This window comes from Aquarana catesbeiana, linkage group LG02, assembly GCF_042186555.1.
Source record: "Aquarana catesbeiana isolate 2022-GZ linkage group LG02, ASM4218655v1, whole genome shotgun sequence".
NCBI classification, from domain to species: domain Eukaryota; kingdom Metazoa; phylum Chordata; class Amphibia; order Anura; family Ranidae; genus Aquarana; species Aquarana catesbeiana.
In genome coordinates, this window is record NC_133325.1 from 310312447 (window position 1) to 310339440 (window position 26994).

Sequence of the window (26994 nt, forward strand, 5' to 3'; positions counted from 1 at the left end):
ATCTTAAAAATAATGGTCACGATAGGGAGCATCAGCATAATCACCACAGTTAATACAGTGAGTATCTAAGGATCCAGGAAGATTTGTAGGTTTAATTTGGTATTCAAACCCTTAGGAGCCAAAGTCCCCAATTTGAATATCTATTTTTTTCTCCTTTTGCAAGAATACCTTATCAAAGTCCCCCCTTCAGTTGGATATAAGCACATAAACATTTTACCTTCAGGCCCTTTGGTCTTCCATTGTGGAAGGCTCCAAAGTGTTGTGCAAATTGGATTATTCTCCTCCTTATTGTTGATGATGCTATTGAGATATTCCCTGATGGGTACCCAGAGTTGAGGTTTAGTTTTCCCCATGTATAATTTTTTTACACCGGCATTCTAAAATATAGAGAACCTGTGTTGTACTGCAAATAATACATTTCTCTATATGATAGATTTTCTGATGGTCTGCGTCAGTGAACATATCAATCCTATTAACAATTCTACATATTTGACACCTCCCACATGGGAACATGCTCTTCATCCATGGTAAATCAGTCAACCAATTTCAGGATGGTGATCCTATAAACTCTAACTGGACTAGTTCATCTCTCAAATTTTTGGCCCTTCTAGCCACTAATAGTCGTCTTGGGTCAACAATTTTGTCCAGTTTCGATGACCTAGTTAGTATATGCCAGTGTTTGGTCAGCACCGCCCTAACCTCCTCCCATTGGGAGCCAAATTGCGTAATTAAGCCTTACCGGATTAGGTTGCTGCAAAACCTGACCATTGTCGCTAGTTTTTAACAGTTCCTCATGGTCGTGTAGAGGCTTTCCTCCTTGCACCCTGTGGGAATAGCCTCTTTCCCTAAATCTTTTGTATAATTGATCTGCCTGAAGTAATTATCGCATGAACAGTTCCTGCAGATCCACAGAAACCGCCCTGTTGGTATTCCCTTTTTGGATGATGGTTTGAGGCCTCCGAGAGGGTATTGGCCGCTGTCGCCTTTCTAAACATCCTGGTCCTCAATCTACTATTGTCAAGGGAGATCAAGAGACCCAGAAAGGTAATTTACTTTTCATCGAAAGTGAACATTTATTTAATATTCCAGTTATTGGTATTCAGCTCCTCTAAAAAGTCTCTGAGATCATCCATCGATCCACCCCAGAGGACCAGAATATTGTTGATGTACCTCAGCCACAGCGCTACGTGGCTGAGGTACATTGACGAACAGTAGACCGTGTCCTCCTCCCACTAGCCCAGGTAGAGGCAGGCATATGGTGATGCCCATGGGGCCCCCATAGATGTTCCATGTATCTGTCTGTAGCTCACTCAGGAGGACTGAAAACAGTTGTTATGCAATGCAAAATATAACATGTCCAGTATGAGCTGAGTTGGGAGTTGGGAGTTTTGTTCTCCAAAAAGTAAGCCACTGCAGGGAGGCTCCATGAATGGGGTATAGAGGTGTAAAGTGATTCAACATACATTTTTAGCAGCAATACCTCACCTTGTACCCTTTCTTGGCCGATTTTTTGGAGGACATCTCGAGTACCCTGTACATACGATGGCAGGCCAATCACCATTTCTTTAATTATAGCATCCAGATATTTTCCAGTTCGCTCCAGGGGCCCCTTTATAGCAGATGCAATGGGACTTCCTGGGGGATTATCCAAGTTCTTGTGTATTTTAGGGATCACGTATAGGGTGGGAGTGATACTCCCATTCTTTTTTTGGTGATTAGGTCTGCCTCACAGGCCAAGAATAGCTTATGGTTCAGGGAGGCAACTAGTAAAGGGAACGGATTATCCTTCAACTTTTCAAAGGTCGACTGATCCATTAATTGTCTCATCACTCCCTGTTCATACTTCTTCTCTGAGAGGAAAACAACATTTACTCCTTTACAGCTTTTTTAATTATAAGATTGGGTGCCTCCTTAAATTCTTAAAGGGCTATTCTTTCTTTTGATTTAAGATTATCTGGCTCTGCTGTTCCCCACTCTAACTTACCCAAATCTTCGTGGATCAAGTCAAGAAACACTCCAATCCATTTGTTCTTTCTAAATAGAGGCATTCTTGTAGATCTAATGTTTAAGTTTGCCTGTCTCCTCCATGGATTATTAAAGTCCTCCATTTCACTTAAATCTACAGAGTCATCCTCCATGAGAGAGATGAAATCCTCAAGGGCTTGTACTTCTTGCTCATTTTGTGTAACATTTGATGCCCTTTTACCGTTGCACTAGAGTGTACTAAATAGGTATATTTATATGCTTCAAACTGGTCCATTCTGCTCACAGGTGAAAAAGACAGGCCACGTTGAAGTAATTTAATGCATCTTTAATGCATCTCTCACAGGGATTAAAGTCTGATAGATTAATGACCTTCTTACCTGTTAGATCATTTGTTAGGGGTCTAACTTCCTCCTTCATATCTCCCACTATCTCTTCTGACTTCTGGTCCTTGACTTTTCCTGCTCTCACAGTGTCTCCCTCTTTGTCCTTCAGTTTTCTTCATTTTTGATCTTTTCCTTTTTCTTGTTGTTTTTAGAATCCCCTTGACAGGGACTGTCTCGTCCCCTTGGGGGATTTCCTCCTATAAAAAACTAACTGATCTGGCCCCTTCTTCTTCACTCTCTGAGGAGGTGGCCCCACTTTTTGAGGAAGTATGAGAACGGAAATGACCCCTTTTGGATCTACTGTGTCCTTGACTGTTAGTCAAGTTGAAGACCTCCCCACGTGGCCCAGTCATCCAAGTCATGCTTAAACTTGGACTACTTGGTCAATCAGAGATTTTTCTGCACTTTTTCAATTTCCTTTTTTAAGAAGATCATTATATTTAATAAATTCTGTTTTCTCTTTATGGAGCTCCAGTTGTTTAGTACTTTCATCAATCTGTATTTCTAAATCTGTTAACTGGGCCTTCTCTTCCTCAACTATCAATCTCATTATGGTCAAGCCATGATCTATACATTGCTTTTTCCGTTTCTCTAAAAATCCCTCCATTTTCAGGTGTTCTGCTGGACTGTCTCAACCTTTACCTGAACCCTGCCCTCTTGCGGTATTACTATTCTGTCTCCACAGTGTAGCCACCCTGTTCCTGTGATCCTTTGGTGGGGGGATCCTGAAGGATGCAACCTGGTGTCATCTTGCAGTAAGGTAGCCTGGGGTCACAAGGGTAACTAAGCTATGCTGTGCTCTGGTGAGGATCAAGATACCACTTAGACAAAATCTGTGAATGCACTTGTTGCTCCATTGCCACCACTCATATCTCGGCCATTGTAAAGCCACTGATAAAGTAACCCTGTCCCATGTGCAAAGGAGTTTTATTGCCCTGGGGGCCTGACTGCATTCCTGGCATCTTACAGATACCAGGAATGAGCTTGGGTGTACACTGCAGTGCATTGCATATGTACACTAAATAGAAAATAATGTAATAAGCAAGAAGAAGCATGTTTTTTGGCAGGTATGTCTCTTCTGAAAAAAAAATTCTATTTGTAGCAGTTTGTATGTATTTAATTATTTTTGTTTACTTCAACTTTATGTTCAAACCAAATGCTACACTGTATTGTGTATAACATGAAGTACATCAGTTAGATTGATTAAGGCCCCTTTCACACATGTGAACCGTTCGTTTAATCAGTTCAGTCATATTTTTTTAAAAGGGGATGTAAACCCGAGTCATGAAATTTGACCTGGGCACATAATCTGCGTGTTTACTCATCTCTCTCCAAAGCACAAAGTCCTGTGTCTTTCTGCTGTTTCGTGGCTCTGTTATCAGCATGATAACTTCTGACAAGTTCTCTGTCAACCAAGATAAAACCAGCCTGAAATTTGTATTGTGGGATTTTGCTATAAATAGATTAGCAGAGAGCTTGTCTTGTCACAACACATTCATTTTTTGTCCAATCCACGTTTTTAATAGAATAAAAATAGGGCTTTGATCTGTTCCAAAAAACGGATGTAGACAGAAGCGGATGTAAACAGATGTAAGTGGCTGATCATCCATTCATATCCAGATTTCCATAGAGATGCATTGATCTCCATTTTTCATCCGTGAGCGGATGGATGAAAAACGGTCAAACGGTTTGCATGTGTGAAAGGGGCCTAAAGCATATTTACTGATTTTCAGAGGCTATGCACATGTGGCTGATTCTAAGGTTATGGTCTTTGTGTGACAGAATTTTTCTTATGGATTTCCAGTCACGACTTGAATCAAACTGTGCTATTAATGACTGCAAATGTATTATATAAAATTTCTAGGGTTGGTATTTGGTCACTATAATACACTTGACTGGAAGTATTTCAGATTTTAAACAGTAATAAAATCTTATATGATGTACTGTATACATATTGTTTTTTTTTAATTATTAGAGTTCACTGAAAGCTTCAACAAAACTCCATGATCTTTTGTTTCAAAAAGTTCTCTGTAGCCCCGTGAAGCTGTTTGATACAACTCCCCTTGGTCGTATCCTAAACCGTTTCACCAGGGATGTGGATGAAGGTAAATACATCACTAGAAATTGTTCAGTTTTACTGAATTCACTTTTGTTAAAAAAACAGATATACTATTGGTATTGTTAAAAAAACAGATATACTATTGGTATTGGAACTAGATGGACTGGTGTCTTTCACAACCCGAGTGACTAAGCAACTCTAATATATACAATTATTGTGCAACCCCTTTTTATTTTGGTGTTTAGCAATGTCAGCTTCAGCATGTCCATCTACGTGGGTTCCCTTGAAGCAAATTTATTTTACTTTCACTTTTTTTAGATATTTATTGTGAATTTACAATAAAAATTGTACATAGGCAGTGAAATGTACGAAAGAAAATGGAAACCCAAGCACAGGAAGGTGTCAGTGATACCAAATGTGTTAGTGAAAAATAAAAGACTACATCCACTTACACTTTAAACTGAAGATAACAACATATCAGCATAGCAGTATGTAGCACTCCTTTTCACACAGCTTTGAGGGAGGCAGCAGAGCAAAGCAAATACAGCAGTGGTAGTTATAGTAAAGCAGCGGTGGTATAGCAGTGAACCAAAGCACTGGCACACTGATATCTACTAATGCTCACAGAGGAGCTGCAGGGAAACAGCAGGGAACCGTGTGGGCGCACTGTATGCTCGGGCAATGCGTTTTGGGTGATCCACCCTTTTCTCAAGCCTGGACTAATAGTGGGAGGTATATAGATGTTGGGTATACACCAGGTCTCCTCAGTGAGCATTTGCCAATCCCATTGCTCCAGTGACAGCTTTGTCTATAACATCCATCCAGTACTAAGTTCTGGATCACTGCTATACTACTGCTGCTTTACTATCACTATCTCACTATCACTGCTGCATTTTCTTTATTCTGCTGCTTCCCCTAGATCATGTCAGAAATTCAAAGTTGTCTTGGGTGCTGTACATACTTCCTGTGTTATCTCAAGGAATCCTCCCAGTCAGGGCCGGATTAAGAACATCATGGGCCTGGTGCTGAGGATTTTGGTGGGTCTTTTTATATAAAAAAAAAAAAGATAAATGAATAAACATGAAAACTATTTTTTGTTGTAACAAATGTAATTAAATAGATAGCGGGAGGATGAGAGAGAGATAAAGGGGATGTGAGAGGGATGAAGGGGAAGGGAGGGAGGATGAGAGGGGGGGGGATGAAAGAGAGGATGCGCATGAGCATGCGTGGAAATTACATCAACGTAGCCTGGCCAAGGCAAGTGACCGAAGGCACAGAACCCGGAAGGAAGGCCGGGTGAAGATGGACCAGTCAGATTGATCACGGAGCAACGCTGGAAGGCTTAGTCTGACAGGTAAGTGTACCCTAATGTGCTAATATGCTGTGCATACTAGTACATTATGGCATAACATACCTCAGGGCCTCTAAAAAGTAGTAATGTTAGCAAAGTTTATTACCGCTTTAATATCACAGGATCCCAGGAGCCTCTCATGGGGCCCCCTACTGACCCAGTGGCAGTGCCCAAAAGCATAGTTGCCAACATTTCAAAAATATTTTCAGGGACACTTTTTTTACCAGTGGTATATTTAGAGTAACTGACATCCCCTATGTTCCTCTATACAACACATTAGTAATTACAAAATTAAAAGAGTACTAATTATGGGCAAAACAAATATGAGGTCTGAGAAGATTTCCTTTAGTTGAACTAACAAAAGTGTGCCCATTCTAGAGCCGGTAACATTGAGGATATTCAATATCATTTTAAGGAACTGTTTTTGTGGGTAAGAGGCATGGGGGATGAGTATGGATGGTATAAAAGTGGGAAGTATGTGCAGGTGAGGGAGAGGAATGTGGAGGGTATAACAGTGGGCACTATGTACAGGAGAGGAGTGTGGAGGGTATGACAGTGAGCAGTTTGTACAGGAAAGGAGTGTGGAAGGTATTATGGGGGCAGTATGTGCAGGAGAGGTGTGTGGAGAGAAAGACAGTTGGCAGTATGTACAGGAGAGGAGTGTGGAGGGTAAGACAGTGAGCAGTATGTACAGGAGAAGAGTGTGGAGGGTATGACAGTGGGCAGTATGTACAGGACAGAAGTGTATGACAGTGGGCAGTATGTACAGGAGAGGATTGTGGGGGGTTTTGACAGGGGGGCACTATGTATAGGAGAGAAGTGTGGAGGGTAGGACAGTGGGCACTATGTATAGGAGAGAAGTGTGGAGGGTATGACAGTGGGAACCATGTATAGGAGAGGAGTGTGGAGGGTATGACAGTGAGTAGTATGTACAGGAGAGGAGTTTAGAGGGTATGACAGTGAGCAGTATGTACAGGAGAGGAGTGTGGAAGTTATGACAGTGGGCAGTATGTACAGGAGAGGAGTGTGGAGGGTATGACAGTGGGCACTATGTACAGGTAAGGAGGATGAATGAATACATGAATTGAAATTAGGCCAATTAAGCAGAGACCAGCCATAGTCGATCTATGTATGGGCTAGCTGGTTGTACACAAGTCAATCTATTAATCAACTTGAGTACAACCAGCCTGTCAGGTTTTTCCCAAAACAATCAGTGCAGCCAGCTATAGTTAGCAACACTGATCATTGTATTCTGTGGGTAGGGAAGGCTCCCCACTGGCAGAACACAATAACACCGTGGGAGTGATTCCCCATCCACAGGTCATCAGGTGAGAAGGTGTGTGGGGACAGGCTGGGGGGAGAAGTCTGTCACCCGGGGGGGGGGTGTGAGGTTGTCATTGAGGGATATCAATCAGCAGGTGGGTTGAGTAACTGGGAGTGATATCTTTTGGAGTAGGGTCTGTCATCTGCAGGTTGGGAAATGGTCACCTGTGATATAAGTTGAAGGGAGGTGGCTAACATGGGAAGTGGCTGGGGAGTGACCTGGTTGGTGGGGAGTGTGAAATGGATGATGTGTTTCAAGTTTCTTTCACATTTGCGGTAATGCTTACTGTCCTCTGAAAAGTGATCTATGGTGGATTGCTTTTCAACGAGTGGTATAGCAGCAGCTGACAGGCATTCATGAGGTGCTACTGCTGCCTCTTTGTTTTTTTTTTACATTGCATTGTTTGACTTGCAGTTGCAGAGTGACCCCATTGAAATCAATAGGCGAGTTTGACAGGCAGTGCTGCCTGTCAAACTCTGCAGGCTCCAAGCTGTCCATTGAGCTCAGTGCCTCTGACAAGAAGTGAGGAGAAGCACTGTGAGCTCATCCTCTCAGTCTGCTGCAAATAGAGTGTGCCAGCATGTATTTAAACTGGCTGCGCTGTATGTAGCTTCTGCTGCACAAGGAGCCCCGTATCTCCGGTACCATAAGTCGTAGTCATAGGAGCCCCAAATCTTCAGCTATCTACTTCCCAAATTTGGGGTCTCTGTGACCCCTGGTCGCCGAGCCATGACCCTCGAAATCGATCGTTTTATTTATTTATTTATTTGTGATTTTTTAGCAAATGGGCCTACTTGAGGTAGGGGGCCTGGAGCTGCAAGTTCTTATCTTGTTGTCCAGAACAATTATTCCCTAGGCTGTAGAGATTATAAGAATGTGAAGCATTCAGTAGTTTATATTAACAGAAAACTGGGCAGGGCTGACACCAAGTTTTGCAGTTAAAGTCCACAAAAAGGGATGTAGCGTAATTTCACAAGAGGGAATTTGCATTTTTGTCAGATCAATGGGTATTTTTCTGTAGTTTGTCCTGACATATGCTTTAAGTCAAAATGACATGGGAAAGTTACATCAGACATAATCTGTATTAGATTCTCTGAGTTATAACAATGGTTTGTCACCATATTATAAAGTTATATATATATATATATATATATATATATATATATATATATATATATATATATATATATATATATATTATATATATTTATTTATTTATACATAAATCACTAACATTTGACTAGACTAGTCCTATTATAAAATGGAAAAAGGTCCCCTCTAATATGTAAACAACTTCCTACTGTAATGATTGATAATTGATATCACTATATTTTACAACAATAAGAGATATTTGTTAATATGCTACAGAGCAAAATGACTAATATCCATATGATCAGCCAACTTCATGTCAAATTGTCCACTTTTTGAATCAAATAATACCTTATTAGTACATAACCTTGGGATATGGTGAATAATTGTTTGGTATACTTTGTTTAAATGTTTTTTTCTCTGGTATATTCTTTTCTTCTTCTTCTTTTTTTTTTTTTTTTTTTTTTTTTTGTATATAGGAAAGCGGTTAGGCTTCTTGGTGAACTTTAGCTACCCCAGATATATTTTGCCAAGTTGTGTTTCACAACTTTAGCTACCCCAGATACAGTGCCTTGAAAAAGTATTCATACCTCTTGAAATTTTCCACATTTTGTCATGTTACAGCCAAAAACATAAATGTATTTTATTGGGATTGTAAGTAGATCGGGATTGTAGAAAGCAGGTTTAGGTTATAAAAAAATATCCCAAGCTTTGAACATCTCACAGAGCACTGTTCAATCCATCATCCGAAAATGGAAAGAGTATGGCACAACTGCAAACCTACCAAAACAGACCACAATTTTACTTTTTGGCCTAAAAGCAAAATGCTATGTGTGGTGTAAAACTAACACTGCACATCACCATGAACACACCATCCCCACCGTGAAACATGGTGGTGGTAGCATCATGTTGTGGGGATGTTTTTCTTCACCAGGGACAGAGAAGCTGGTCAGAGTTGATGGGAAGATGGATGGAGCCAAATACTGGGCAATCTTAGAAGAAAACCTATTAGAGTCTGCAAAAGACTTGAGACTGGGGGCAGAGGTTCACCTTCCAGCAGGACAACTACCCTAAACATACAGCCAGAGCTACAATGGAATGGTTTAGATCAAAGCATATTCATGTGTTTGAATGGCCCACTCAAAGTCCAGACCTAAAATCCAATTGAGAATCTGTGGCAAGACTTGAAAATTTCTGTTCACAGATGCTCTCCATCCAATCTGACAGAGCTTGAGCTATTTTACAAAGAAGAATGGGCAAAAATGTCACTCTCTAGATGTGCAAAGCTGGTAGAGACATCCCAAAAAGAATTGTGGCTGTAATTGCAGCAAAAGGTGGTTCTAAAAAAGTATTGACTTGGGAGGCTGAATACAAATGCACGCCACACTTTTCAGATATTTATTTGTAAAAAAATTTGAAAACCATTTACCATTTTCCTTTCACTTCACAATTATGTGCCACTTTGTGTTGGTCTATCACATAAAATCCCAATAAAATACATATACGTTTTTGAGAAAATGTGGAAAATTTCAAGGGGTATGAATACTTTTTTAAGGCACTGTATATTTTACCCTTGTGTTTCAATGTACTTGATCCATGGACCCCAAGTCTTTTCAAACTGTTCTTATCTTTTAGCCTACTTGCCATGTTCTCATGAGTTGTTATACATTTGAGTTTAGTCTCAATTAAGTCAAAATGGATTGTCTGAGTTTTACATGACCTTGCATAGAAATGATTGCTAAGAGGAAGGTAAAGAAAATATAAGTTTGTTAATGCATTGGGATTGCAAAGAACAATGCACAGCTCTTTCTAAAGTTTTATATTAGTTGCTGTGTAGATGAGGGAATACAGGTCCAACCTGAATCTATTCAGTTGTGGGCCTTGTCATTATAAATGGAATAAAGTTCCTTGATATCCACATGAACAGAAGCATATTGGAGTGGTCTCTAGGAAGATTATAAAAAGCCATGCTGGGAGAAGACACCATCTGGAGAGAAAGTTAAAATTAGCTTCTATTATTGACATATTGAGAAATAAACTGCAGTTTCTAAAGTACATAACAGAGACTCTGTTACAAAAAAAAAAAAAACTGCAGGTAAAAGCACAGAAAAAATAACTATTTTTAAACAATTACTGATGTTTTTTCTCTTGCATAAATGTTTTTTATTCACTTGTGAGGTGCTTTTAAACGTGCTAGAAAAATTGACTATGCACTTCCCTAGCACAGTCCCCTTCTCTCCTTGCTCGCCATAGTCCTCTCCTCTTGTGGGAGTGTCTAATTACTCTGCATGCTGACCCAGATCCTCCCTGCATAACCTTGTACGTAGTTGTCTAGGATGGAGCAAAGGGGAATACTATAGAGCATCACTTGAGTCAGCTCTGAGTCTACTGTGGCTGCTGACATAACATTCAAGATGGCAGTGGACAGGGTTAGACTTTTGGATGTCAACAGAAGGGAGGCTTTTAATGTTAATAATATGCATAACATTTGTTAAATACATATATAATTCTAAGGGAAGGTTGTTGTAAAAATGAATGGTTTGTTGACAGGTTGTCTTTAAGAGCACATTCACACAGGGGCAACACGACTTCCAGCGCGACTTTGGGAGGCAACTTGGACACGACTTGAGTATGAATCACAGCACGACTTGGGGCAACTTACAACACAACTTGAAGTCGCCTCCAGGACAGGGAACTTTACAAGTGGCCAATCAGAGCTTATCAGCTGTGTGTGAGAAGGAGGGGGCTGGCTGTTTAGTGGAGTAAATTACTTTCGGTTTCCTTTCTGCTTCCTGTAAAGTTGCCTCAGTATGAACAGTGATCAGACTTGGAGGCAACTTCCATTGAAATCAATGGGTACTAGTCGCTTTCTAGTCGGATTGAAGTAGTACAGGAACCTTTTCTGAAGTCGGAGCGACTGCAGTAGTGTGCATAAAGACGGATCCATTCACTTACATTGATTTTTTCATGTAGCGCGACTTGAGGTGACTAGGGGCGACTTGGAGCGACTTGAAGTGGGATCCAAAGTTGCCCCTGTGTGAATGGGCTCTTAGTGTGTGGCCAAATGACTACATTTAGTTCATTTTCAAACAATGAGATCAGTGTCAGTGGCTGTTATATGTAGTATTTCTTCTCCTTCATAAGAAATAAACATTAAAAAACTAAAAGACAGAGTCGGTTTTGTTGTGTTTGTGTTTTATATTAATGGATATTCTGTGTTTCAGTTGACGTACGACTTCCAAACCAAATGGAACAGCTTATTCAGAATATGATCCTTGTTTTCTTCTGCCTTGGAATAATCAGCTCAGTATTTCCATTCTTTATCTTATCTGTGGTACCTTTAAGTGTAATCTTCTATTTGGTGAACCGGGCTTCAAGGTAAGTTACAAATCAGGGGGTGTACTGAATTTATGTGGCATTGATAAAGTAATAAAACCAGGCCGCATATTACATTTGCTATGTCATATACTGTAGCTATATACACTGTATGGCCAAAATTAGTTGACACCTGACCATCACTGCAACCTTTATGGGCAAAAGTAAGTAGAATACACTCCAAATGATTGAGTTTGGGTGTTTCTAGTGAAGGGTACAAAATGTTACAAAATACAAGGACATTTTAGACAACTGTGTGCTTCCAACAGTTTAGGGATCACCCTTTTCTGTTCCAGCAGGTCTATGCACATGTTTACAAAGCCAGCTCCATGAAGACATGTTCTGGTAAGTTTTGTGTGGAGGAACTTGAGTGTTCTGCACAGTTCTCTGAATGATGGACTTCCTAATTTAGTGGAAATTCAGAAGAGGCAAGACTGTTAACCACAAAAGAGACTACCTCCATAATAATTTTCCTTGTTTTGGAATTGGATATCCAACAAGTTCATATTGATGTGATGGTCAGGTGTCCAGAAAGTATAGTGTACTTTTTGCTCATCAACGTGCAGATGTTATTATTGGTCAGTATAAGACTAAAATAGAAAGAGAAATGCCTCCAACCGAGAAACTCAACAGGTAAGGATAAATACTCGGCTAAGATATAAACAGCTTTCACAATGGACCCATACTTAATACTCAAAGTGATATAGAAATGTACCTATATTATAAGGTTATATATATTTAAAGTGATTGTAAAGTCTTGTTTTTTTCCTATAAAAATAACAAACGTGTTATACTTACTTGCTCTGTTGCAGTGGATTTGCACAGAGCAGCCCAAATCCTCCTCTTCTTGGGTCCCTCTTCTGGCCCCTCTCTCCTGTTGAGTGGCCCCACAGCAAGAAGTTAGCTATGGGGGCACCCGAGCCAAGTCACAGCTCCATGTGTCCAATCAGACACAGAGCCCTGACCTGGCCCCGCCCCCTCTCTCCCCTTATGGGCTAGCTGACTTTGATTGACAGAAATGGGAGCCTATGGCGCCTCTGCTGTCTCATCCAGTCAAGAGGGAGAATCTCGGATGGCTGAGACACTCGTGGACATCGCTGAACAGAGAGGGACCTCAGGTAAGTGTTTAGGGGGCCTGAGGGGACTGCTGCACACAGAAGGCTTTTTATCTTAATGCATAGAACCCCTTTAAACCCATGAAACTATCACACATAATGATTTAACCCTTAAGTCAAATACACTTTGTATGTAACCTCTATTGCTACAATTTACTTCATTATAATCATCAATTACAATACATGGTCAACATTCAGAAATCTCCACTGTTGATTGTCAGAATAGTGCTAAATAAATTAGCATAAAAACGTGATTGTATTACATGTGAGCATGGTTGTATACACAAGTATCTTCTTGTTAGCTATGACTATGTGTGCCAGTATTGTCCTTTATTTTACAGAGTGCTAATTCGTGAACTGAAACGTTTGGATAATATAAGCCAGTCGCCATTTATATCTCATGTTACATCAACACTACAAGGAATAACAACTATTCAAGCCTTCGGTAAATCAAGGGACTGCATTCTTAAGTAAGTTAAAATTGTCATATTGATTAATTTAATACTCATTCATGCCTTTTTATTGTTGGGGTATCTGGCTGCTTCCTTTGTTCATATACTACATAGTGATCTCCATCCAAACAATGATACAAAGCAAGGTCCGTGCACAGCTCACACTACATAGTGGCGCCCATATCATACAGAAAAAACTTGTTTTTGATGTTTATAAAGTATCTCTACACTATAGAGCAAAATTTTAATTTGCAGTGCATTGAGGTATTGCGCTTTTGTTTTTGAGAAGTCATATCACCCTATGATGAGTTTAAAGCGGAAATAAACCCATCCATAAAACCGTTTCATTTCCGTCACGTGCCGGAAATGTAACACTCCCATTGGTTGTGCTCCCAACCAAACTGTCAAACCATCCAAATAATAATGAAAATGATAGGGGGGTTTGCTTACACTTTAATATGGAGCCTTCTCAGTTCAGTTACTTCCATGCTGTTGCTGAATGACATGCAAATAATTATTTAATTTTGTACTGTATGTGGCTGTAAAACTCTTACTGTTTCCAGACACCTACGGGTGAAGTAAATGTAGTGCTGCCTATGGATTTTGAAAAGAGACTGTTATCTATGATGGTATATGCCTTGAAATTTGGTTTTGTGTTGCAAGTTGGATTCTAATACAATATGTTGTTCTCTACTTGTTTCAGGTATCAGAAACTACTAGATGTGAACCAATCTCCATACTTTCTCTTCAGCTGTGCTATGCGATGGCTGGCAGTACGCCTGGATCTAATCAGCCTTGCTGTCATTACTGTGACTGCAGTTTGTGTGGTGTTCATGCATGGAAAGATAGCTCCAGCTTATGCAGGCCTAGCTATGTCTTATGCCGTACAGGTACTGCATTGAAGGTTATGATCTATGTCTTGCTATGTCTAGTGCATTCTAGTCTAGTTTAATGAATAACTCTTCTGGGTGATATATGTACATTGCAGGGATTTTACCAAACTTTGTTGCTGAATCCTACTTGTTTCTGCTCAGAAGGAAAACTCTTTGTTTGACAATGCCCTAAGTGATTCTGAACGTGATTGACTAGTCCATTATAAACAGCTGGTGCACTCTCAGTGTTCTGAGAAAAGTTGCAGTGTCTGCATCCCTATAGAAGGAATTACCCTTAGGGAGTATCTCACAAAAAAATAAATTTTTGTTGCAGAGGATGTCAAAAACCTACCTTAGTGCCAAGTTTTTGACACAAGCAGGAAATTACATTTTGGAGGCACTCTGCATACCAAAGGTGTATAGAACACCACTAGGGTGTCAAATGGGATTGAATTGTACAGAAAACTACAGCACTGCTGATTGCCAGGTGCTTGGCTAAGAATGGAAATTGAGAGAAACACTGGCTGCAGCTGCATTTTGTAGCTGCTGGCTTGCGGTGCTGAACTGGTTAACAGCTATATCAGTAGAGGAGAGACACTCTACTGTATTCATAAGCTTTTGAACTGCATTTCCTGGAGGGAGATTGCCAGGAGGAGGAGAGAGAACTTAATTTTCTCAAGCTGTACAGGATACAGCTGCTTCTTGCCATGAGCGGGCCTGGAGAGTGCACATCACTCTCCAGTGTGCACCACCACTTCTGCATATTGGCAGCCCAAGCAGGATCTGGAGTGCTGAGTTCGATAGTGCCGACAGCCAGAATTATATAACTGCAGAGCAGAGAGTGGTGTAATCACTGTGTGTGATCGGATGGTGAGCTGGGTTTGGTGAGCTGCTGCTGTGGGGATTTACTATCTGCTGCTAGGGAGACTGAGCCCTTTAGGAACTGACCATAAAGCCATCTAGTAGCCTTATTGCTGCCAGCAGGCTTGACTGGGACTATTCTCATGTGCACCAATGGTACAAATTGGCCCCAATGCTAGCCGGCTAAAGAGTTAGGACTAAAGACTGCTCTTTTACAGCTTCTACACAGAGACCTTTACCTATTGCTTATTCTAAGAGGGATGTCTCAGAGGACAGTGCACCATATCCTAGCCATTCTCCTAGATTGCACCCTAGACTAGTTATAGTATTAGTATTCACATTGCAGTTAATGCTTATATGCACTTTTTATTGCTGATTTATGTGTCAATTACGGTCTAGTGGTACAGATTTCTATTCTAAGTTACTTTGTCATAGTGATTATACTGCCTTGCAGACTGTGCCTAAATCTACCTTCTGTGTGTTCATTTATGCTTAATCCACCATTTATTCTAACCCATAAATACATTGAGATAATTTACCACTAAACAATCTTGTGTCTATTTCCTGATACTAAGAGAAATATTACAGCGCACACATGCAAAAAGATTCTATCTATGGAAAGTGTAGGACCCACTAATCATGGGGTACTTTGTCGCAGTAAGTGGGCTTAGCACCATATAGCAATATGGTGTGACCAAATCCCCATTTTTGAAAATGTCTTTTTGAGAATGTTTAGGTGTTTTTAAATTAGCCTTGCTGGAGGTGAATCTTTTTGCATGTGTGCGCTGTAATATTTCTCTTCTATTGTATGGTCTTATGGCTGCACCAGCTTTAGTGAGAAGGTGTGCCCCCCAAATATCTTGTTTGTTTTTTTATTTCCTGATACTAATTCACAGTCAAGCTAAAGGTATGCACACGGTCGTTCCTATAAGTATGTGCAGTAACTTTCACTCAACCAAGTGTGCCAGAGGGGTAAGGTTGTTCTTGGGGTCAAGGCACAGAACAGAGAACCCAGCTACTGGAGGGGTAGCACTACAACATTAAAAAAATGTTACCCTTTAAATATTATATGAAAAGACTATCATGCAAGGTTTAGTAACCCACTGCAACCAGAATTCTGTTTAGTGAAGTCGGAACTGGTTGTTGTAGATTACAGCACTTACTGTCCCATTGCTTTTACTACTGTACATACCCACATTTTCATGTAACTCTGTGTTTTGATCTTTCAGCTCACAGGGCTCTTCCAATATACTGTTCGTTTAGTGACAGAAACAGAAGCCAGATTTACTTCAGTTGAAAGAATGAATTACTATATTGAGGTAATATTGTTAATAGATATGAAATTAGGAAAATATTTTAAATCATTAAATAAACAAGTGTAATAAATAGTACTGATTTTTAATCAATGCTAGTATACTTTTGAATAATGTATATTTTAGTTGCAATTGCTGTTGTAGACCATAAATGTAATAGGTCTTTCACTAGTCTTTTTGATATTAACAGGAGCTACTAGCCAGGTCTTACAAGTTACTCGCCACCAGTTGCCCCATCCAACCCCCACCATGCTCGGCCTCTAATTCCGCCCCTAAACCCGCCCTCGTAAATTATCTCAGGAAATTACACTGTTAAATGTTTTATTCAGAATTAAGTTACAGAAATAAATATTACCAACTTTAACAATATTAATTTCTCTTGTTTTGTTTCGCCTCCCCCCAGTACACCTCTACTTCCAACGCCTCCTCCGGTATATCTCTACCTCCAACACCTCCCCCAGCACACCTCTACCTCCAATGCCTCCCTTAGTACACCTTTATAAAAAACAAATAGATACTCACGCTATGTGTTGAATTGTGTAAAAAAACAGAAATAAATAAAAGTGAAATGAAATAAACAACTTGCAGCTGCTGTCCACCAAGTGCTAAATCACCTCAAATCAAAATCGAAATAATACAGCTCTTGCAGTTTAGAATAATACAATACCAAAAATTATTTCTGTGATAAAAACAAAATCCTTTACAAAACAGTCTCTTATAAATTGCTCGGTGCCCCAAAAAGATCTAAAAAAGTGCTGAATTGCTTCATGTAAACATGCTGTGCCAGGTGCCACACCTTGATGACGCCCTGGAGGAGGGGCGAAACGTGTTGATGCATTTCCGGTTTTACAACCAACGACGTCACTTCTGCCCTCCATGGAATGCATGCTGAGCTGTGGCGAACCCTGAAAAGCCCTATGATTGTCCTATGCTAGTTTTATCTGGAATCCTGTAACTTTTGCTTATGATTTTACAGTACTTCACTATAGGCATCATTTTGTTTTGTCGAGCCTGGTGGATATCTTAGTTGCCCACGAGACCAATGTTTGGAGACCCTACCAAGCAGATTCAGAGATCCATCGTCGTAACAACAGAAACAAGCGTGTTTGACCACCCAGACTGCAAAGCTGAGGGTCAATATTTTTTGGTGAGTGGAGATACGAAAGGGGAGTGTGGCACCTGGCACAACATGTTTACATGAAGCACTTCAGCACTTTTTAGATCTTTTTGGCACACTGAGCACTTTAATAGGTATTTTTCAGACCTATGCCTCCAATTCTCCCCCCTCCCCAATCCATTATACCTAGGCCTCCAATTACCCCCCCCACCCACAATCCAGCACATCTATGCTTTCAACACCCCCCTTTTTCTCCCAGCACACCTCTTGTTCAATCCCCCATCATACCAATGCCTCCAACTCCCTCAAGCAAATGTACTGCTTCCAATCACGGCACACTGTCATTATTGTTATCATTCTCCTGCAGCAATGGTTTAGGCATCGGTGCACATTGAGGGTGGATCAGGAAATTAGTGTATACCCACACACACACACACACACACACACAAACACTTCCCCAGAATGAACTAATGGTTGTTGAACTCTTCTGTAGCCTTTAATGTGCTGAGTTACTACTACTATTATTATCTTAGTTGCTTTGTATAATTGCATCATTCAGGTGAATGTTTTGGTACATCAACATCATCGTCATGATCAGACTTCACACATTACCCTTTGTAAACATTCAATAGGGAAAACCCCCATTCTACAGGGTGTTCCCTGTTAATGTTTAAACTGTGCTAGCACAGTACAAATTCCACCACTGCTACTGAGAAATGCATGCTAAATGAACCTTGTAAAGGTTTACGTAACTGTGCAGTTATTGGTTTCCCAGGAAATAATCAGTTTCACCAGTAATTATGAATGTTTAGTAATTCTCATGTTTACTTTTCTACATGATACAATCATTCATTTACTTCTTTGTTAGAGCTTATAGTTTGTACAGCTTTTTTTTTTTTTAATATGAATATTGGTGTTACACATGCTTTGTCCATTATCATGATTGAAATTCTAATTAACCTTCTTGAGACGTGTCTTTCACAGCTTGAAACATTACAATAAATACTGATTTATTAGTTCCACTTGAACAGACCTCTTTAAATAAAATCATTAGTTTCCAGCTTGATTTTATGCTCCACAGAATGTACTGAACTCAGACTGTTTGTTTTAGGGATTACCTCTATAAATGATTCTTCTAGCAGATCTAAGGCTCATTGGAATGGTACATTAAAAGGTCAAATTAAGCATTTCCTATACTTTTCTATGTGAAAAGGTCTATCTCGAGAGATTTGACGTGTTTATGAATGTGTTCTAGGCTGTTTCTCCACTCATTATTGCTAGAGTAGAGAAAATAATGCAAAATCCATTTTACCTATTTTGGGAATTTCCTCATTTTGCCAGTTTCTTTACTAATGTATGTTTCCACTATCGTTTTAAACACTTACATTATTTCTATGTAGGATTAGATAGACTACAGAAAAGGCAAACAAAATATAGTGATTAAAAAGGGTGAATTGATTTGGCCTGGGTGGGATGGGGGGTGATCGAGGGATGAAGGTAGGAGGTAGAGGATAACTGAGGCTTTTCTGCATCTACCGCCTCCTACTGGAGGATTTTCTGTTCAGGAGGACTTCAGCCTCTCAACGATTAGTTAGGAAGTATTTGCCACTTGACGTATATCAATAAGTTTGGAACGTATGTAAACTCTGCCTCTCCTTCCCTCCATGTGATGAAGTCAATATGTTCCTTCCCTTCCCTCCCCAGTTGTTTCTAATATGTGTATGTATTGTATTGTCTAAGCCCATGTTGGGCATTTCTAAAATAAATAAAATTTATATTTGAAAAAAAAAAAAAAAAGGTGAATTGTAGTGAAATGATAAAGCAGTTTTTAGCTGACCTCCATAAACATACTTCTCAGACCTGATACAAGTTATGGCAGAAAAAAAGGCATGAATTGAAAAAATATTGTTATAAATGGTCATATTTATTGGAGTCACTCTTTTCTCTGGGTGTAGATTGATTTAGGTGTGCTATCTATGACATTCTGGATGTCCTAGCTAAAATTAGCGACTGGTTAAATGTCTGATCTATTTTTAGTGAGTTGACATTTACTTTTGTGTTTGTCTAATTAATGCCTAGCACACATGATCAGAAAATCAGATGAAAAAGACTGCTTTCAAAGAGATCTTACGATAACCTGATTGCTAATCATGACAGTTCATGTGAAATTATCCAAACGCGAACATTTTTCTCGTACCATACAAGAACGTATGATTTTTTTTATCTAATCAGTACAGTGTTTGTCCGAAAGAAATCCCACGACCAAGACCACACATGCTCAGAAACTGAAGAATACATTACAATTCAATCAGGACCACCTTTAACGTGGGGCAAAAGGGGCAGCTGCCCAGGGCCTGGTCATTGTTTTGGGGCCCAAAGCAGCTGTCCCTTGAGCCCACGATGCCTGCAAATTGGGAGCCCCATCGGCACTACAGAATGACCGGAAACACTAGCAGGAGACAGGCAGCGGCGCGCTGTGCTGCAATTTATTTCCAGCAAGCAAAGAGCGGGCGGGGCCGTGAGCTACACTGATGCTCTGACTCCACCCCATGCCATGCTGCCTGTGCATCGGCACTCAGGAGACCATGGGGTTAGAGGCGATATTAGAGTGGGTGCGGCAGCCAGCAGCAATGGTGAGCATAGCTCGGCTGCCCAGGACCAGGTAGGTCCATCTCCTCTCCTGACTTGGCCTAGGAGTCTAACACAACAGCACTGATAAGCTCAGGGGTGTTCCATTGATTGAGTCACATGCTTCTCCTGGAAGTACTGGGTATTTTCTTTGGCACCCAGTGCTAAATGGAGAAGTGAGGGAGAGAAGAAGAGGCAACTCGATCTCAGAGATAGAAGAATTAAATAAAAATGTTACCTTGCCCAGGAAGGTAAAAGCTTTAACTAATTACAGTTCCAACCACATGGCAGACTAGTACATCATCACCCAGACCATACATTAATAGATATGGGATTGCTGTGGATATGGTCCATGCAATATTCTATACACATGAAGGTTTTTGCTTTACTGCTCAAACTGTGTAGACAGAGATACCATATACATTAAAGCAATGCAAATTGCAATTGCAATATGCAAAGTGTTGTAACTAATGGCCACCAAATAACAGTTTAGCTGCATCAGTAAATGGCCTGCTGTGGGTTTTTATATTTTTCAAAAAGTCATTGCCCTGCCTTATTATTTTTCTTTTTAACTAAATACATTCACTTAAAAGGCCTGCTGTGCCTGCATTTCCCACAGAAAAAAGGTGCATGCAGCATTTTAAAAACGCAGTGGCTTTGAAATCACATTGTGCTTTTGCACCATGCGATTTCCCTGTGGTTCTCAAACCTGCAAATGCACTGCATTTTAGTTGCATGGCCCACGCATCTAAAAATGCAGCACTGTTACTGCAGGAAAATTGCATAGTGCAAATGCACAATGTGATTTTAATGGATGAGCTGCTGTGCCTGTGCAAATGTGGGCCGCAAACCCACATAGATGTGAACCAGGCCTGAGGCGGTAGTAAAGTCATTTTTGTAAAATTAAAAAACACTGGTTCCCCTGCAGGTTTAAGTCATAATGCACTAGCATACATTGCATACTAGCACATAATGATAGACTAATCTGCAAACTGAACCCTTCAGCGCTGTGCTGTCATGGCTCCACTGGGCCCTTAGTGCATCCCACTTGCCTGGTCTTCATTCCGGGTTCTCTATCTTTGACCACTCGAATGGCCAGGCTGTGGTGACGTCACTCTCATGCATGTGCACTAGAGTCACATCACCACAGCACACAGATCGGGCTCTAAATGTGATGTGAGCTGAGCATGCGCAGCTCAAATCACATGATCGCTGGTAGGCAGAGGGGACATTTATAACAGAAGAGACCATAGTGCCGCTCTGTTGGGAGAGAGGATGGCCAAAAAGTTGGAGGGGCTTTTAACCACTTCAGTACCGGACACTTTTACCCCCTTTCTGCCCAGGCCAATTTTCAGCTTCCCGCACTGTCACACTTTGAATGACAATTTTTATCATTTTGGTCACAAATGGAGCTTTCTGTTGGTGGTATTTAATCACCACTAGGTTTTTCTATTTCATGCTAAATAAACAAAGAAAGCCTGAAAATATTGAAAAAAAAAATAGTTTTTATTCATTTCTGTTATAACATTTTGCAAATAAATCATCTTCATATATTTAGGCCAAAATGTATTCAGCTACATTTTTGGGACAAAATAACCCAAATGTATATTATTTAGTCTGTAGGAAAGTTATAGCCTCTACAAACTATGGGATATATATTTGAAAATTGATCACACCTGATGCACTGACAGCCTATCTAATTTCTTGGGGCCTGAAAATGGCAGGACAGAATAAAATACCCCCCAAAAGACCCCTATTTGGAAAGTAGACAGTCCAAGGTATTTAATAATAGGCATGGAGAGTTTTTTGAAGTTGTAATTTTTTGTCACATTCCTTTGGAAAATTAAGAAATTAAATTTAGTTTTTTCTTCTCAATTATTTTTATTTGTATTTTTTAGATATTGTCACCAGTGCAGTACACCATCATTATATAACTGGTCTGGCGGTGATCGGAGACACTGACTGGTGAGAGTATGTAAAAAACAAACGAACAAAAAAAATTATATTTTTCAATTTTTTTCTGTTATATTTGTTTTTATACATATTGTAAACAGGGCTACACTGAGGGGGTGACCAGTAGTATGCAATGAATGGCTATGAATGGATGGGCTATGTGTGACACGACACTGATCACCGCTCCCGATCACAGGGAGCTGTGATCAGTGTCCTGTAACTAGGCAGAATGGAGAAATGCTTGTTAACATCAGCATTTCCCTGTTCTTCCTCTCCGTGAGACGATCGCGGGTATCCCCGCGGACATCGAGTCCGCGGGACCCGCGATCACACTCACAGGGCTCATGGCGGGTGCCCACAATGCCGTGTCTTAAAGGGCAACGTACAGGTATGTTAAAATGCCTGTACGTGCCCTTCTGCCGACGTATATCGGCGTAAGCCAGTCGGCAAGGGGTCAAGTATGCACTGTTACAGATCAAGTTAAGGACTTGCTTCTGGACCAGTTCTTTATGTTTACATTATTCAAGTTTTTTTTTAGAGTAGTCTATGTGTGCGTTTGTTTGTTTGTTTTTTGGGATGTTGGGGTGGAGAGCAAAATTGCATGGGGGGGCCCAAGAAAATGTTTGTCGAGGGCCCAATCCATATTAAAGACGACCCTGAGTACAATACAACACATTACATCACTTCCAAAGTTGTATTCTGTCATACGAGAATTTTCGTAACTTTAGTAACCTCTTCATTTGCGATATGGGACTAGCATGGAAAAATAAAAAACAGACGATTATTCATCCTATATTCTCATCGTGTGTACGAGGCTTTAGACCCAGTTATAATGGTCTCAAAGTGGCATCAAAAAATCATTTTTTATATTTGAACTTTGGCAGTATAACGCACACTTGAGCATTCTTGTAAATAGAGTTCTAAGATGCAAAAATAAAACCTATTTTTCAGGGTAAATTGTTGTACAGCTCATAGTGGGAGTTAGTGGCTCATATTGGGAGTTAACAGAGTTACAGGGCACACCTCTGGCCCAAGCCAATATTCTGGATCAGGCTTAGCTGTAGCCATTATTGTACACCAGGTGGGAGGCCTGGAAGAATACTTTCCTAATGTTTAATTGTGGAAGCTTACAGGGCACACCTTTGGTAACGGGTATATCATACATGTTTTTCACTGGGGCTCACAGTAGGTTGTGTATCCTACTAACTATTTAGTATGCCAATGTATTATTCTAGAGATTTATGTAAACTCCCATAATCTGCCCCTTGTTTACTTCCATCAGTCATAACTAGAAACAGTCACCTAAATGGAAAGTAGTGGAGCAAAATCTATACATTGGTGCGATTTTATAAAGCTTAACATCTATATTGCAAACATCCTCTTATAGTAACTGCTTGACTCATCTAATTTTTACTCTTTATTTTCCCAGAATCTGGAGTCAGAACAAACTTGTCCTGAACCAGTAAAGTCACCACCCAAAGAATGGCCTGAAGAAGGGGCAATAACATTTGAGAATGTTGAAATGCGTTATCGTGACAACCTACCATTAGTGTTGAAGAAAATATCATTCAGGATTAAACCACAAGAAAAGATAGGAATAGTGGGGAGAACAGGATCAGGTTCGTCTATACAAATGCACATCACTTATACTGTAGCATTTATATACTCATGCTAAAATTACAAGGCAGTCTTGCTCAATGTTAAAACATTTTGCTAGCATGACCCCTATCAGCCAATAAGCTGGATGTGTCTCAACAAATGTGCTAAGGGACTTGGAACAGAAGCCAAGCAGGAAAAGGATTTACACTGCAAACTATGCGGATACATAGCTTTACATACTAATCTATACATAGACATCTATTTGTTGATCCAGCACCCAAAATTACTTATTGGAGTTCCAGACAAATCTGTTTTCATGGGACTGCTTCTTCATTAAATGCAATTCAAATGCAAGTACTCTTTGTTGGCACTTTCCTGGAAAGCCAAAGATTCCATTTGAGTTGCTGGGTCAGAAAGTGGGTATCTATTTATACTGGGGTCAATTCACTAAGAATTCAGTGTAACGAATGTGGTATTTTTTCGATTGTTCATTAACTACCGCATTTTTAAATGTAATTTATCGCACATGTCAGTGCTTAAGGGTTGTTTAACCACCTTAATACAAGGCACTTACACCCCCTTCCTGCCCAAGCCATTTTTCAGCTTTCACTTTGAATGACAATTGCGCGGTCATGCTACACTGTAACCATGTGAAATTGTTATTTTCTTCACACAAATATAGCTTTATTTTGGTGGTATTTAATCACTCTTCTTGTTTTATTTTTTCATAAAAAAACAAAAAACACCAAAAATTTTGAAAATAAAAAAGTTTTTCTTAGTTTATGTCAGTAAATTTTGTAAATAAGTAATTTTTCTCCTTCACTGATGGGCACTGATAGGCTGCACTGATGGGCACGGATAAGATGGCACTTATGGGAACTGATTAGGTGACACTGATGAGGAGGCACGAATATGCCGCACTTATGGACACTGATAGGTGGCACTGATATGTGGCACTGATGGGTGGCACTGGTTGGAACTGGGCACAGATAGGCGGAACTGGTGGGCACAGATAGGCAGCATGGATAGGTGGCACTGATGGGCGGCACTGATGGGCACTGATGGGTGGCATTGATGGGCAGCAGTGATGAGCATTGATGGGCAGCAGTGATGGGCATTGATGGGCAGCACTGATAGCCAGCACTGACTGGCATCACTAATGGCCACTGATTGCTGGCACTTTTGGGCACTGATTGGTGGCAATTGTGGGCACTGGTTGGCACTGATTGCTGCAGTGGTGGGCATACATTGCTGGCACTGGTGGAAACTTAATTGTAATCAGGGAACTGATGATTAGTGCCCTGATTACAGTACATCCCTAAATGTCCTCTGTGAGGAGATGCCGCTGATCGGCTCTCCTCTCCTCACGCTCTGTCAGTGTGAGGCGAGGAGTGCTGATTACAGGCATCTCCGTGTTTACATGTGACCGGCTGTGATTGGACACAGCTGATCATATGGTTAAAGAGCCGCGGCCGCAACTCTTTACACAGATCGGTGTCATGTCCTAGCAACACGGCGCGGCTGTGATCGCTGCGCTGTGCGCCCCCAGGGGCGCACGAGAGCGGATGTTCTGGCAGGCCGTCATATGAAGTCCACCCAGAACGAGAGCCGCATCGCCCAGCCGTCATTTGACGGTGGGCGGGCAGCAAGTGGTTAAAGAGGAGTTCCACCCAGGGGGCCGTCCAAAAAAAAAAAAATTAAAAGTCAGTAGCTACAAATACTGCAGCTGCTGACTTTTAATTGGACACTTACCTGTCCCTGGGTCCAGCGATGCGGGGATCGAAGCCCCGCTCGTCCCCCCCCTTCGCTCGTCGGCGCCGGCATTTCAACTGTGGGCGCCAGGCTGTGGCTTCACAGCCTGGCACCCACTGCGCATGCGCGAGCGGCGCCGCGCGCTGTGATTGGCCGCTCAATCACCTGGGACCTGTAATGGGTCCCAGATGATTGACAGGAGGGAGGGAGCAGAGCGGAGCCCTTCCTGTGCCGAGGGGGAAGTGATGTCACCAGCCCAGGCAGAGGAACAGGCAGACTACGAGGGACCACCTAGCAACAGGCATTTAGAGGTAAGTGAAAAAAAAAAAAAATATCCAAATGTTTTTTTTTTAAGAATTTTTCCAGGTATTTTTGTTTTTTGGGTGGAACCCCACTTTAAGGTCATTTTCCTATAATATTTTACTTTTTAACGTGTTTGTTATTTTTCTTTTGCAAAATCTTTTTAATCTTACATTTTTTACAGTACTCTGTATTTGAAGGCATTGAAATTTGAACTACCTTCTCAAATGTATGTCTCCTGATGCTTATTAATCCAAGCTACTTTACTAAATCCATCATGCCATACATTCATAAAAAGTGTGTTTTTTTGTAAATGTATGGCCTACTAGAGTTGTTGAAAGTGCTCTTTTCTATGATTTTGGCCCAATTTTGCGCTGCTGCTTATGTTTACAGTATATTGTGAAAACTAAAGAAATCTGGACTATATTTTTTTATAATTCTTTTAAACGTTTTTATTTATTTTTCAAGTTTAACTTGTTGTAATGGTGTATATAACCAAAAGTATTACAGTGGCCACTTCAAGAGGTCACTTCTAGCTGGAGTAATTGTCATGGTTGACATACCCCATGTTGCACTTTTGTAAAAGTTTACAAATTTTTTTTTTTTTTAGTTTTTGATGGTAAATTTCAATTTTGCACTGCATGTCATGCCTTTTTGATTTAATTAAAAAAAAAACTTGTGTATTTGTGATGTATAATGCCACATTTTTGTGTGTCCACTGCTGGTGGAATAGTGTCAACTTTCTGTGGGTCCTCTGTGGGTGGAACTAGACCCCACTCTGAGGATAGTATTGCACCCCTTTCTGTGTGTGGAATAGTACTCCTTCCTGTGGGTGGAATTAGGCCCCTTTCTTTAGGTCTTCTGTGGGTTGAATTAGGCTCTCGGTGAGTGGAATGCCCCTTTCTGAGGGTTTGAATAGGCCCCTCTTTCTGTTACTGCACTGGTTACTGTCACTAAAAGGGTGGTGTTAAATATCGCACTTTTTTTTTTTAGTTCTAGTTTCGTTTGTGAATTGGACTTAACAGATTACCGCACGATTTTTTGCAATATTTACTCCACTCTTCAGATGCAATAAGGACTGGTAGATGTATTGCTACATTTGTTGTACTGTTTAATTTAGGATATACAGTATTTCTCCATTGGAATTAATATGTGCACCAATAATTCCCAATTCTACATTTATACAATAGAGAATAATGGGGTGCAAGGAGACAATTCCCCAAACGGAATCTCCAAAGCGGGGAGGGGGAGAAAAGAAAAAATGGACTATACGGTACCCAAAACAGATAAAACTTCAGATAAAACATAACAATTTTATTGATACATGATTAAAGATAGTAAAGTATCCAGATACAATAACTACAACTATAAAAAGTTGTACACATTTGTTTACATTACTCTGGTACTCAAATACACTCTATTATGGAAAATAGGAGTTTTAAATTTCCTCAGTGCACGATCATCC

At 40.4% G+C, this 26994-nt stretch overlaps 1 protein-coding gene across 2 annotated transcripts in view; it reads left to right on the top strand.

Annotated features, from left to right (window-relative positions):
• Window positions 1–26994, top strand: part of LOC141127842 (ATP-binding cassette sub-family C member 5-like) — a 151290-nt gene that overhangs the window by 108641 nt on the left and 15655 nt on the right. For both annotated transcript variants that reach the window (XM_073614677.1, XM_073614678.1), the window contains 6 exons: window positions 4345–4474; window positions 11417–11570; window positions 13024–13152; window positions 13838–14024; window positions 16097–16186; window positions 23308–23497. In XM_073614677.1, the coding sequence (XP_073470778.1) occupies window positions 4345–4474; window positions 11417–11570; window positions 13024–13152; window positions 13838–14024; window positions 16097–16186; window positions 23308–23497 (880 nt within the window). The remainder of the gene's footprint in view (window positions 1–4344; window positions 4475–11416; window positions 11571–13023; window positions 13153–13837; window positions 14025–16096; window positions 16187–23307; window positions 23498–26994) is intronic.